General features: G+C 42.8%; 1 protein-coding gene across 1 annotated transcript in view; it reads right to left on the bottom strand.

Moving 5' to 3' along the window:
- Window positions 1–13,544, bottom strand: part of KMT2C (lysine methyltransferase 2C) — a gene marked incomplete at its 5' end in the record, with an annotated part of 338,124 nt that overhangs the window by 249,974 nt on the left and 74,606 nt on the right. Inside the window, one exon of the mRNA XM_084618362.1 lies at window positions 8,069–8,157. Within this exon, the coding sequence (XP_084474488.1) occupies window positions 8,069–8,157 (89 nt within the window). The remainder of the gene's footprint in view (window positions 1–8,068; window positions 8,158–13,544) is intronic.

Genomic DNA, 13,544 nt, shown 5'->3' with positions numbered 1-13,544 from the left:
GTGGAATCTCTTTCCTTAGAAGTTTTTAAGATCAAACTTGACAAAGCCCTGACTGGGATGATTTAGTTGGGGATCGGTCCTGCTTTGAGGTCCCTTTCAACCCTGATATTCTATGATTCTATGATAAGTGATTGCCATGTTACTGCTAGCTGGAAAAAGGAAAGGTTAGACAGATGCTAGAGTCAAGAGCAGGGGTGGGCAATAGCCACTACACGAACTCTGGTAAGTCGTCATGGGCCACACATTTCTACTATATTAATGGAGGGGGTGTGGGGTCTGGGAGGGCGTTTGGGTGCAGGAGGGAGTTCTGGGCTGGTGCAGAGTGTTGTGGTGTGGGACAGGGTGTGAGGTGCAGGCTCTGGCCAGGAGGCGTTTACCACAAGCAGCTCCCAACCGGTGGCGCAGCAGGGCTCAGGCAGGCTGCCTGCATGCTGTGGCCCCAAGCCGCTCCGGCTGGCTGCTGCTGGCATGTCTCTGTGCGCCCTTTGGGTGGAAGGGGGCAGCAGGTCTCCATGCACAGCCTGCACCCACAAGCACCGTCCATGCAGCTCCCATTGGCTGGCTGGAGAACCCACCGGGAAAAATTAGTGGGTGTGGAGCACCCACTGGCGCCAAGCTCCCTCTCTGCCCCCTTCCCCAGCACCTCTCACACACCGGCCCCATGCTTCCCAACTTCTCCTCCTCCATCCCAGCACTTCCAGAGCACCGCGAACAGCTGATTCATGGCATTCAAGCTCCAGGACGGAGGGGAAAGACCTGAGGCTGGTGGCTGGGACTGGCATCGGAGACCCCAGGTGGGGGGCCAGAGGCCAGAAATCTCGGTGGCAGCGGGACCCACAGGCAGGTGGCCATGCTGGGCACAAAGCCTGGGGCTGCTGCAGCACCCTCTGCTCCCCTACTCCCCGGACCTATGCGGACCCGCTGGCACTCTCCATTGACCTCCCGTGATTTGGCAAATTCTCTGGTTCAGCACCAGTCAGGTCCCGAGGGTGCCAGACTAGAGAGGTTCAACTTGTATTAATCTCAGCTGTAAAGTATCATTAGCATAGTTTTCTGCATTAAAAAATGTAAAATGTTTGCACACCAAAGAAAAGGCACATATGCCAAGAAATACCAGTGGGAGTTCAGAATTAAAGATATCCAAATGCGTAATAGAGGACCCTGGTATATGAGGAAAGGGGAAAATGGGAGAGCACACCAACCCCCTGGCATGTGAGGAGGGGTGAAAGTGGGTGCACAGAACCCCTGGAATGGGGGGAAGGGGAAGGATGAGGGACACAAAGGGAGAGAGTTTCAGGGAGGCCCTGAAACAGAGGGGGGTGGGAGGGTGTAAAGTTTGTGGGGTGCACGCAATAAGCTTGAACTACAGAAGCTGAAAACCATGGACCCCCTAGTTTAAATATAAATAAGAAATAGTTCTGGATGCAACGTTCCTTCTTGCAATACCTATATTTAAAACTCAATGTTTCCAGCAACTTTGCTGCTACCACGAGTTAAACTCCTAATGTACCTTTCTTGGCCTCTAAGTGAGCACACATATATTCACATTTCTATTCAGATAGTTTGATTGTCAGATACTTGTAATAAATCCTACTGGTAAACTGATCCAGTAGTATTCACTTACTGGAATTCTAAACGGATGGATTTAGTACCTGTTTTTTCCTTGTTTATAACATGTTTACTTGCTTACTAAATATTAATGCAATGGTTTTGCTACATATAAACACTGGCACATGCACATTATTGTAACACACACACGCGCACACAGGTTCCAACATTTTCCCCTGTATGCATCTGATGAAGTGGGCTTTAGCCCACGAAAGCTTATGCTCAAATAAATTTGTTAGTCTCTAAAGTGCCACAAGTACTCCTCGTTCTTTCTGCTGATACAGATTAACACGGCTACCACTCTGAAACATTTAAACAAAGTTCTCATAGATTTGGTACATGTCTGCTGGTGAACATTACGTTAAATTTAATACATGCAGTGGTAAGATAAGTGGGTTGTTAGCACGTCATCAGCATTGAGGCAACACTCTTCAGGGGAACCTTAGAGACTAACCAATTTGTTTGAGCATAAGCTTTCGTGAGCTACAGCTCACTTCACTGATGAAGTGAGCTGTAGCTCACGAAAGCTTATGCTCAAACAAATTGGTTAGTCTCTAAGGTGCCACAAGTACTCCTTTTCTTTTTGCGAATACAGACTAACACAGCTGTTACTCTGAAACTCTTCAGGGGGTAACTCTCACCAGGAGATGGGAGTATGTGCAGAATCTCTCTCTGGGAGGTAGGGGAAAGTGGGGAATCTTCCCCCTCTGCTCCCTTCAGGAAATGGGAGACATGTTCCCTCTGCTTTCTCCACTGTGGGAATCTCCCTCCCGGTGGGTCTAAAAAATAGGGTAGTGGTTTTCAACCTTTCTACCTCAACCCTGTTTGTAGACCCCTAATAAATTTCAAATGGAGGTGTGGACCCCTTTGAAAATCTTAAGTCTGCAGACCTCCAGGGGTTCACAGACCACAGGTTGAAAATCACTGGAATAAGGGTTTGTGGGGTAACCTCCTGCCTTAAAGGGGGGGAATACCCCTTCCTCCTGTCTCTCATGTCTGGGGCCTTACCAAATTCACAGCTGTGAAAAACGTGTCATGGACTGTGAAATAAGCCCTCCCCCTGGAAAGCTAGCTATGGGAAGAGAGAGAGAGGGTCAGGGTTGGAGGCGCCTCAGCCAGGGGCTCCTGCCATTCCCTGGGCTCCTGCCATTCCCCAGGCTCCAGCTGCTAGTCCCCATGCTGGGGAGGGACAGAACTTGCTCCTCCCCTGCACAGCTGCTCTTGCAGGGAGATCAGACCCACCTCCACCTCCAGGAACCTCCTGCGGCTGCAGGAGCGAGGGTGGCAAAGCCGTTGTCGGAGGGTTGCGGGATTGTGACACCCCCACCACCACAACTCCCTTTTGGGTTGGGACTCCCATGGTTACAACACTGAAATTTAAGATGTAAACATCTGAAAACTTGAAATTGACTAATTTTCAAATCCTATGGCCATGAAATTGACCAGAATTGACCCTGAATTTGGTAGGGCCCTCCTCATGTCCCTGTCTGACAGCAAGGTGGATTACTCTGAATTCAATTGACGCTAACAACATATGACTATTATTACTTATTATTTGTATTACAGTAGCGTCTAGAGGCCCCAACGGAGATCAGGGCACCATTGTGCCATACTCTGTATGAACATACAGCAAGAGAAAGTCCCTGACTCAAAGTGATTACATTCTAAATAGACAAGAGAGAGAAGAAAGCAGACTAGAGGTACAGAGAAGTGAAGTTACTTGCCCAAGGCCACATTACACCTTTATATTTACATGAACTCATTCTAAACTCTCAAATTCAAGGGCCCATTTAAAAACCCTACTACAATACTATTACCAGTTTAAAATCGTTTGTTAGGAAATACTGGTGAAGTTTTTGCAAAAGTCCATTTTTTTTCTCTCTTTTTTTTTTTAAGCTAAACAACCACACACAAAAAAAAGGATACCCATCTCAGTAGCGAGCCTTTAAAAAAAATAAAATGACACAGACCACACACACTCTGACAACTAAAATCTCCTTCTGTTTAATGAATAGAAAATAGTTTTATATATGACTATTAACAGCTAACTGGTATAACTTTTTTTCCCTGCTTATTAGCTCCAGACCAGTACATTAAAAAGTTCATTGGTCCTGAAAACATTTCTGCCAAAATTATTCAAATCCTAGCAAGTCATAGGATAGCAAATCTTAAAAACCAGTTGTCATAAATATAAAGGGAAGGGTAACCACCTTTCTGTATACAGTGCTATAAAATCCCTCCTGGCCAGAGGCAACATCCTGTTACCTGTAACGAGTTAAGAAGCTCAGCTAACCTGGCTGGCACCTGACCCAAAGGACCAATAAAGGGACAAGATACAAGATAAAGGGGGGGCTTTTGTTTGTGCTCTTTGTTTATGTGGTTGTTCTCTCTTGGGACTGAGAGAGGCCAGACAGAAATCCATCTACTCCAACCCATCTTAATCCAAGTCTCCAATACTGCAACCAGTATAGGTAAGCCAGGCAAGGCAGATTAGTTTATCTTTTGTTTTATGTGAATTTTCCCTGTGTTAAGAGGGAGGTTTATTCCTGTGTTCTGTAACTTTAAGGTTTTGCCCAGAGGGGGATCCTCTCTGTATTGAATCTGAATACCCTGTAAAGTATTTTCCATCCTGATTTTACAGAGCTGATTTTTACCTTTTTCTTTTTTTTTTTTCTTTTTTATAAAATCCTTCTTTTAAGAACCTGACTGATTTTTCAATTGTTCCAAGATCCAGTGGTTTGGGTCTTAGATGATTTTGTAACCAATTGGTTAGGATATTATTCTCAAGCCTCCCCAGGAAATGGGGTGTGTAGGGCTTGGGGAGAAGCCATCTCCAAGTGGTCTCTTTCCCTGTTCTTTGTTTCAAACGCTTGGTGGTGGCAGCATACTATTCAAGGACAAGGCAAAGTTTGTACCTTGGGGAATTTTTTAACCCAAGCTGATAAGAATAAGCTTAGGGGGTCTTTCATGTGGGTCCCCACATCTGTACCCTAGAGTTCGGAGTGGGGAAGGAACCCTGACACCAGTTAATTAGGACTACCTGCTTGCTCTCTCCCTCCCCAACCAAGTCTAACATTCGTTTAGCAGTCAATATTCCCCAAACTGCTTAAACTGACAATGTTCCTTTAAGTCGCGTTTGGTCCCTCATGTCCAGAGATATTGGACGCGCGCATTTACAATAAGGCTTTTTTTTTAAATACACTGCCAGAATGGTGTAAAGGGGCTTTAGCATAAAGAAGAGTCAGGCCCATAGCGACCAAGAGGATGGAAGATATGGGGTAAACAGGAGGATCTTTGAGACTCCAAAAGGGATGCAAGTGAAGTATTCCTTCTTGTCTGCCTCTCCTCCAAACAAATTCATTATTCACAGATCTATGTGATGACACAGGGAGTGTCGGTAAACTAGTTAACATGACTGCGTATAGCCAGAACAATGTAGTAATTAAAGCACCTTTTATATAGTATTGTATCAGTACAGATTTTTTCTACCTCCTTTAAAACAAACAAAACATTTTCTATTCCCCTGATAAAGTTTACAAGGGTGTTTCCAGTGGGGAGGCAGGGTTGTGTGTAATGGGCAAGTCCGAGAACAAAGCAACAAGGAGGCTTAGGCTTTGGCAAGTCTACACTAAGCTACGTTGACATACAGTTGCCACAGTAATTAAATCGCTTTTGCATGTCCACACTACACTCCTTGTGTCAGCAGTGTGCATCTTCAGCAGGAGTGTCAATGTGGGGCATTTGTGGGACGGCTTCTGAAAGGCAGTAACAGTCAATGTAAGTAATGCAGTGTCTAATTACATCAACCTAAGCACTACACTTCTCTTGGAGGTGAAGTGGATGAGTTACATTGGTGGGAACTACATTTTAGCGTAGATGCTTACAGAGTTAGGTCGATGTAAGCTGCCTTACGTCGACCTAACTCTACAGTGTAGACCTGGCTGTTAGGATATAGATAGATATCCTGTCTGTAAAGGCCTATACTCTAAGAATTTAGGTGTATTATCATCACTTGGCTAGCTATAGAGATATAAAAGAATGAAAGAGAGAAAGAAAGAGAGAAAGAAAGAATCAAAATCACTGTCTGCTGGCATTTAAGGGCCTTCTTTTACTGTGACAGTCTGACGCCCTGTTCTTAGGCTAAGATCTCTGGTTAAGCAGCAGAGGCAGCCATAAGCTGAGAAGCATAGGGTCACATCCTCACATTCCAAACTAGTCACATTGAAATAAGGCAATCACCTCCAGAGAAAAGGAAAAGCCTAGAGGATGTAAAAGGAAGTTTAGTTTGATAGTTTTCTGTTAGGTAATAACTCACTTATCAATAGACACAGCTGGGAAACCCTTATGTCTTTATAGATGTAGTTGTGAAATCCTCACTTCTGTATTGTTTTGTCATTATAGTTCCCACTTTGCTATTGTTTATTTGCATGGTCTCTGGTTCTGTGATTGTTTCTATCTGCTGTATAATTAATTTTGCTAGGTGTAAACTAATTAAGGTGGTGGGATATAATTGGTTAAATAATCATTTTATAATATGTTAATTATTAGTTAAATTTCAGTAAAATGAGAGGTTAAGGTATAGCTAAGCAGAACTTAAGTTTTACTATATAGTCTGCAGTTAAACAGGAAATAAGGGCGGGGAATGGGAACAGGGAATGGGGGCGGGGAAATTGGAATCATGTTTTGCTGAGGGGGGGAAATGGGAACAGGGACACAGGTAAGGCTCTGTGATGTCAGAGCTGGGAAGGGGGACACTAAGGAAGGAAACTGGAAATCATGCTTGCTGGCAGTTCACCCCAATAAACATCAAATTGTTTGCACCTTTGGACTTTGGGTATTGTTGCTCTCTGTTCATGCGAGAAGGACTAGGGAAGTAAGCAGGTGAAGGAATAAGCCCCCTAATACTGGCTTTCGCCTTCCTCTACACTCCCCTTCTTTCCTAAGGATACTGGTGCCTGCTGCTGCTTCAGTTTCTGCTTTGTCACCACTGTTACTGGTAAACATCCTTATGTAGGGCCTGGGGAAGAGCATACATGCCAGCTCCCATCAGAGCAGTGCATGAGAATATGTCACAACACCAGTGCATGAGATAGGTAATGCAACAGGCTAAACTAAGTGTTGGCAGACTAACAAAATCAATTGTTGACAGTGTCCCTTCGAACTAGACACCCTTCAGAACCCATTACTACCACTCATTTATCAGTAAGAATTGCTGAACACCTCAGAACACTCCCTGAAACCTTCAGCCTGAGCACAAAGTCTCCTCAATACTTTGTAACTCTTACCAAATGGGTAGCAAGAGACCAGACGACACCGCTAAATTTCTCATCCACATCCTCAATTTCAGGCCCTGACTATCACAACCTCCTGCTTTATGGCCTCAACTACTGTAACTTTGCTCCCCCAAAGTCTATTTAAAATAATGCTGCTAAAATGGCTCCTTATTCTGATCACATCACCTCCTTAATCTGGCTACCCAAGTCCACTGGCTCCCCCTTAACCTCTACATTAAATGTAAGTTTCTTGTCTTTACCTTTAAGGCCCTTCACAATTTAGCCCCACCCTTCCTAGCTGATCTAGTTACTCATCCTGATGTGGACACCCGCCTTCACTCTGCCAGCATTCCCAGCCTTTACTGCCCACCAGGCAGCTTCTCCCTTAAACACCTCTCTGCTTTCTTTCGCTCTGTCCAACATGCATGGAAAGAGCTCCTCAATAAAATCCATACAGTCTCTTCCTTATTCTCCTTCAGATCCCTTATTAAGGCTCACTTCTGTCAGGACTGCTACAAAACCCTGCCTGATAGTTACAGCCTAGGCAGATTTCCAAGAGCTACATACATGTAGCTAACAAAGCTGTGGAAATTTTTCATCATATTCATTTGTATGTTTTAACCCATCTGTTTTGGTCTTCAGACTGTAAACCCTCCAGGGTAGGGATTACATCTTTTTTATGTTTGTACCGCACCCAGCACAATGGGGTCTAAATCCTGATTAAGGCCTTTGGGTGCTATCTCTATATAAATATTTACAACAAGACTAGCAAATTAACCGGTGTTTCTCTAACAGCTGCAGAGAGAGCGCTAACATTATGCCATCCCTGTGGTATAATTTTCTTAGTTAACTGCAACTATAGGGCAAAGAGCAACATTGTATTTTGGCAGATAACATACAAATGGCTGGTACTGTGTTTTATTTCTATTAGAGAGTGGTAGAATTATCAAAACAAAAGAGCCACTAGACATTTGAAATACAGAGGAATTTCCTTTCAGATGATTTTTAAAAGGTAGAAAATGCAGTCTTATTTTTATAAACATGTAAATGTCTGTTTCATGGTGTCATACTAAAGCAAGAGATGATTTTCCTGCTTATAAACAGACAAATTTTCTGCATAACTACATGCACTCACTTCTAGAAGAGAAATGACAAGAGGACTCTACTGATACTGTATGTCTCTTTACCTGTTTCCACAGTGTTTTCTGTTTCTGCTGCCTCCAACCCATCCATGCTGTCTTCATCCTCCACTGCAGTTTTTCCTCTACTCCGAGGCCTACAAAAGTAAGAAGGGCACATTGTTCACAACCAAATCGTTTCCATTTAAATGTATCTAGGATCAAAATCATTTTATGCTGACTGAGTCATTATCATCACTAACTTATCTGGAATTTAAGTCCAGCGATTATTTATGAAATTAGTTGACAGTCCTACCTACACTTTTTTGTTCTGATGGACAGAGTATTATACCACTAAAGGTTAACATGGTACTCCTTTAATCAGCTGCCAGCCCATAAGATTTTGCAATTACTATTAACAGAATCATTCAGTAATTCACCTCTTTTGAGCATGCCAGTGGCCTACAGTCTGACTACAAGAGAAAAATGTTGGGTTAGATCTTCACATTTTTCATTATGCAGAAGGCAATTATAAACGATCTTACTTTAGAATGTGGTCCAAAACTTGTGCATTAACAAATCTTACACACTATACACAGACATATATCCATATAAAGCAGGCCAGAAAATAAATTCCAGTGAATATGACCATATAGTTGGAAAAAACAAACCGAACAAAAAACAAAAAAAATAAATTTTGCTGGTGGAACAACAGTACTAAAAATGATGTTAGTTGACAAATTACTTTTAAAATTAAATACTGGAGTGGGTCAGAAATTCTCAGATGCAACAATATCTTACTGATAGAAAATGCCAATTCGAAATTGAAATGTTCCGTGGAGCGCTGACAGAAAGCGGGAAGTTTTTCACTAGGAACCCATCTAGTTTCCTGTCAGTTTACCTGCCCGGCTCCTCAGGAGCCAGTTTGGTGGGCTGATGGGAAGCCAAGAGCCTGTAAGCCCTGGGAGCCCCAGATTCCAGGTTCTTCAGCAGCTCACCTGCTGAGTTTCTGCATTGTGAGGCTGCTAGGACTTCCTGGCAGGCAGACTACCCACAAGCCAGAGACCTCACAGCTTCCAGGGCTCACAGCTCTAGGGCAGCCCATTAGGCAGACTGTCCCAGAGGGCCAGGACTTTCCATTTCACTGAGAATTTTGAAATTTTTAGTTTTCATTCCAAATTGGAATGAAACCAAATTTCTCAGTATCGAAATCCTCCATGAAAAGGACTTGCCCTTTTCCACACAGCTCTATTAAATATAAAAGAATTGCATTAAAATAATTTCTCTGTACTAGATCAACTGAGCAGTCCAAAGGAAATGTTCCATCCTGCACCACCTCAGATGCTCAGGAACTAAGACAATAGGTGCAGAATTTGAACAGAATTATTTTGGTTCATGCTCTGTTGAGTGTACTGCTGAAGCAGAGCATTCCATACCAGAGTAGTAAATGTCTCATAGTAAGGAGATCTCTCTGGTCACATTAGAACAGTGTTGGCCACATGGAGGAGTAGAGGGATTAAAATGGAGATCAAAACAGTATGAAATCCACAGCATCTTTCATTCCCACTCAGGGGATGCAATATTGCTGTGCCAGACACAATGAAAAGCAAAGGAGTTTTAAAAAGCAGTCTTTACGTTTGAGTTTCTTGGCTTTTGTTTGGGTCCCAATAGGAAGGGGGAAGTCCAAAATGCACACATGGCAGACCCACTACTTCAATAAAAAAATAAGTAAGTCACCCTTATTACCCAAAATGTTAGCTATTAATGATAGTAACGCCCAAAGGACTGTACAAATTAACCTCCCAGGAAGCAGCAAGTCTGTGAAACTGGACTGGGTCAGTAATTGCATTCCCTGAGAAGCTATCGACATAAATGTAGATATTTGATAAAGGCATAGGGGAAAAGAAGGTTGTTTTTATGGGCTCTCCATCTGTATGGTGCATCTTTGGATTTTTTCCTCCTCCTCAAATTATTAGTCCCAAATTTAGATTATCTTGGAGAGCTGTCTATAGAATGGAGGTTTTGGTCACCACTTTCATGTTATTTAAATGATTTTCCAGATTTTTTTTTTTAAAGAAAAATAAACAAGATGTAGCCTTAATACATTATTGGGAAGGGAATACAACTGTTGACACATTTCTCACCTACACCTGCTGCATAACATAGTTCAATTCTAAATCTGACAAAAACTACTCAACCAACTCCATCAACAACATTAACCGGAATTATGTTACTTTAAAGAGGGAACAGGGGGAGTAACTTTTCCAAATTAGGGTCCTTGTGATATCACATTTTTTCAGCCCTACCCTTAACTGAACAGATGGCAACCCTGGAATACAGCTGAATGCAGCTTCTGCTCCTGCCTCAAGCCAGTTTTTCCACGTGGTCCAGAGACAACATGGATATTTAGTGGAGGAAGAAAGATAGCCTTGTGGGAGTAGAGAGAAGACTGCATCCTCTTTAGCCATTTGCCCCTCAGCCCTCTGCAGATCTCCTTTACAGTTTTCTAAAGGTACATCTACACTGCAATTAAAATCCCATGGCTGACCAGGGCCAGCTGACTTGGGCTGCGGGTCTGTTTAATTGCAGTGTAGACATTCCAGCTCCGGCTGGAGCCCAGGCTCTAGGATCCTGCAAGTTGGAAGAGTCCCAGATTTCAGACTGCAGCCTGAGCCCAAATATCTATACTGCAATTAAACATCCCCACAGCCTGAGCCCAAGTCAGCTGGTATGGGCCACCTGCGGGTTTTTAATTGCAATGTAGACATACCGACTGTCGAGGAGCTTAGCCTTGCCATAGATGGCCTCCGCATTGGAAAGGCCCCCAGAAAAGACTGCATACCTTCCGAGGTCATAAAATTCAGAAAACCTATTCTACTGCAACATCTTCATGAGTTGCTCTGCCTGTGCTGAAAAGAAGGCAAAAGAAATGAGAGATGCAGACATCATTGCTCTCTATAAAAACAAGGGTGACAGGAACGACTGTAACAACTATCGCGATATTTCCCTTAGTATTATGGGAACAGCCATTGCTCAAGTTGTCCTGAATAGACTTCAGACCCTTGCAGACAGAATCTATCCTGAATCACAGTGCGGCTTCAGAGCTGAAAGGTCTACCATCAACATGATCTCACTGAGACAACAAAAAAGTCCCCTGTACATAGCCTTCATCGATCTCACAAAGGCTTTTGACTTTGTCAGTAGAAGTGAACTATGCGTGCTTCTAGAAAATATTAGATGTCTCCCCTCCTCTCCCAAGCTCTTAAGCATGATTCGATCCTTCCATGAACACATGTACAGCACAGTCCAATACGACGGCTAAGTGTCTCAGGCTTTCCAGATTCATAGCGGAGTTAAGCAAGGTTGTGGGCTATTTGCCCCAACTCTGTTTGGGATCTTCTTCTCCCCGCCACTGAAACAAGCTTTTGGGTCCCCAACTGAGGTGATCTACTTTCACACAAGATCTGTTAGAAAGCTGTTCAATCTTGCAAGACTCAGACCTAAAACCAAGACTCTGGAGTCCTTTATCCAACACCTCCTCTTTGTTGATGATGCAACAGTGACCACCCACACAGGTGGTCATCTTCAAAGACTAATGGACAGTTTTTCCAAAGCCTGCCAAGACTTCGGGCTTACCATAAGTCTAAAAAAGACTAACAATGTGCCAAAGAGTTGAGGAAGCACTCTCCATCAAGATCAACGACTATGAACTTGAAGAGGTGAACGAGTTCACATACCTAGGGTCCACTATCACAGTCAACCTTTCACGTGAAACAGAACTCAACATCTGCACTGGAAAACCCACCACAATGTCTAGACTGAACAAGAGGGTATGAAAAAAAAAATTAAAGAACACACAAAGATCTGCATGTATCATCATGTGTTATCAGCACACTTTTATATGGGAGAGAGACATGAACCTTATATTCTCATCAGGAAAGGAGGCGCAACAGCTCTCATATGTGTTGTCTTCGTTGAATCTTTGGAATCTCCTGGACAGACAGAGTCAACAACACGGATGTGCTCAAACAAGCCAGCTTATCAACGTGCAAACACTCCTCAAACAGAGACACCTCTGCTGGCTTAAGCATATGTGCCAAATAAATGATGGGCACAACCCAAAGGACATCCTCTACAGTGAATTGGCATCTGGAAAAAGACCCAAAGGACTCCCAAAATTGCGTTTTAAGGATGTGTGCAAGTAAGACCTCAAAAAAATGGACATGGATGTGGACAAATGGGAAGATCACACTCAAGACTGCAGCCTTTAGAAATAAGAGCTTAACAAAGGTCTCCAGAGTTATGAGAGGAAGCCATCCAGCTTAGCGGAGGAGAAAAGAGCTTGCAGAAGGCAGAGCCCAAAGGGTTGAATCACCACCTTTAAATGTGACAAATGCAACTGAGATTCTCTCTCTCTCGAGCAGGTCTCTTCAACCATATTTGTGGCTGCCATAAAATCAACTGAGTAAATTCTTTACCTCTCAGGGGCAAAAACCCAAGGTCTCTCAAGACTGAAGGATGCCTACTACTAGACATACCCAAAGTGGATTTACTCCCCGCCATGCAGCAGAGCAGGGAGGAAGCATAGTTATTTGGATAGAACACATTTGCCAGCATTGTCCCCACCCTATTCCTCCCCCTCCCCAAGAAAAAAAAAGCTAAACAAGTAAACTGTTGATTGATGGACTCAATCATTAGAATATTAAAGAAGTGCGGAGAAGAACAAAAACATATGTTTTAATGTTACGTTCTTTGCAGTTCTTTACCATGTACATAACAGACACTTTAAACTCCCATGCTCACATTCAACAAACAGGCTAGAGGCATTGCACATATACATAACATGTGATGTGTTCCTAGCTGAAATCACTGAATGTGATGTATAAAACAGCAATGCTTAAAAAAGTACTCAAAAGCAACCACATACCAATGGTAATATCTCTAGCTACTACCCAAATTACTTTTCTACCGACCTCCTAGCAATAAAACACTTCAAGTCATAGCTCTGGGCAGCAAAAGAAAACAGTTGCTTCCAGCTTTTCAAAATAAATGATTAGTTCAAAAATTTTCTCCCCACATAACTATTCTCCACACCACCACTCTGTATGGAATAGCTCAGCGACTAATTGAAAATATTCCCTGTGTTTATTTCAAAAGCTATATAAAATTTTGCATCTTAGGTTATAGGTATTACATGAATATACAAAACACTAAAAACGCATCCTATACATTTTTAAAGGCTTTATTTCCACAGCAGTGTTCACTTTTTAAATGCTGCCACCACATCTTAGCAACTTATTAACATTAGGAAAATCACAGGTTTGGACTAATTAAACATAATTGCTTCTTTTCAGTGGAAAACGTACCCACATCTGGTGTTTTCATGCAGTTCTCCCCTCTGCACATATACTACAAAAGGCCCTCCAAACACGGTTCAGCTTTAAAATAAATCGATTAGAGTAAAGAAAAAAAAAAAAGTGAAATGAAGAGTCAGGGTATATTTGTAGCTTACTTTAGTTAGGTTTCAGCACTTAACAATATCAGA

Source organism: Lepidochelys olivacea (assembly GCF_965140295.1).
Source record: "Lepidochelys olivacea isolate rLepOli2 genome assembly, chromosome: 2".
NCBI lineage: Eukaryota > Metazoa > Chordata > Testudines > Cheloniidae > Lepidochelys > Lepidochelys olivacea.
Note: the sequence above shows the minus strand (reverse complement) of the source record. Positions and strands in the feature narration are given on the sequence as shown.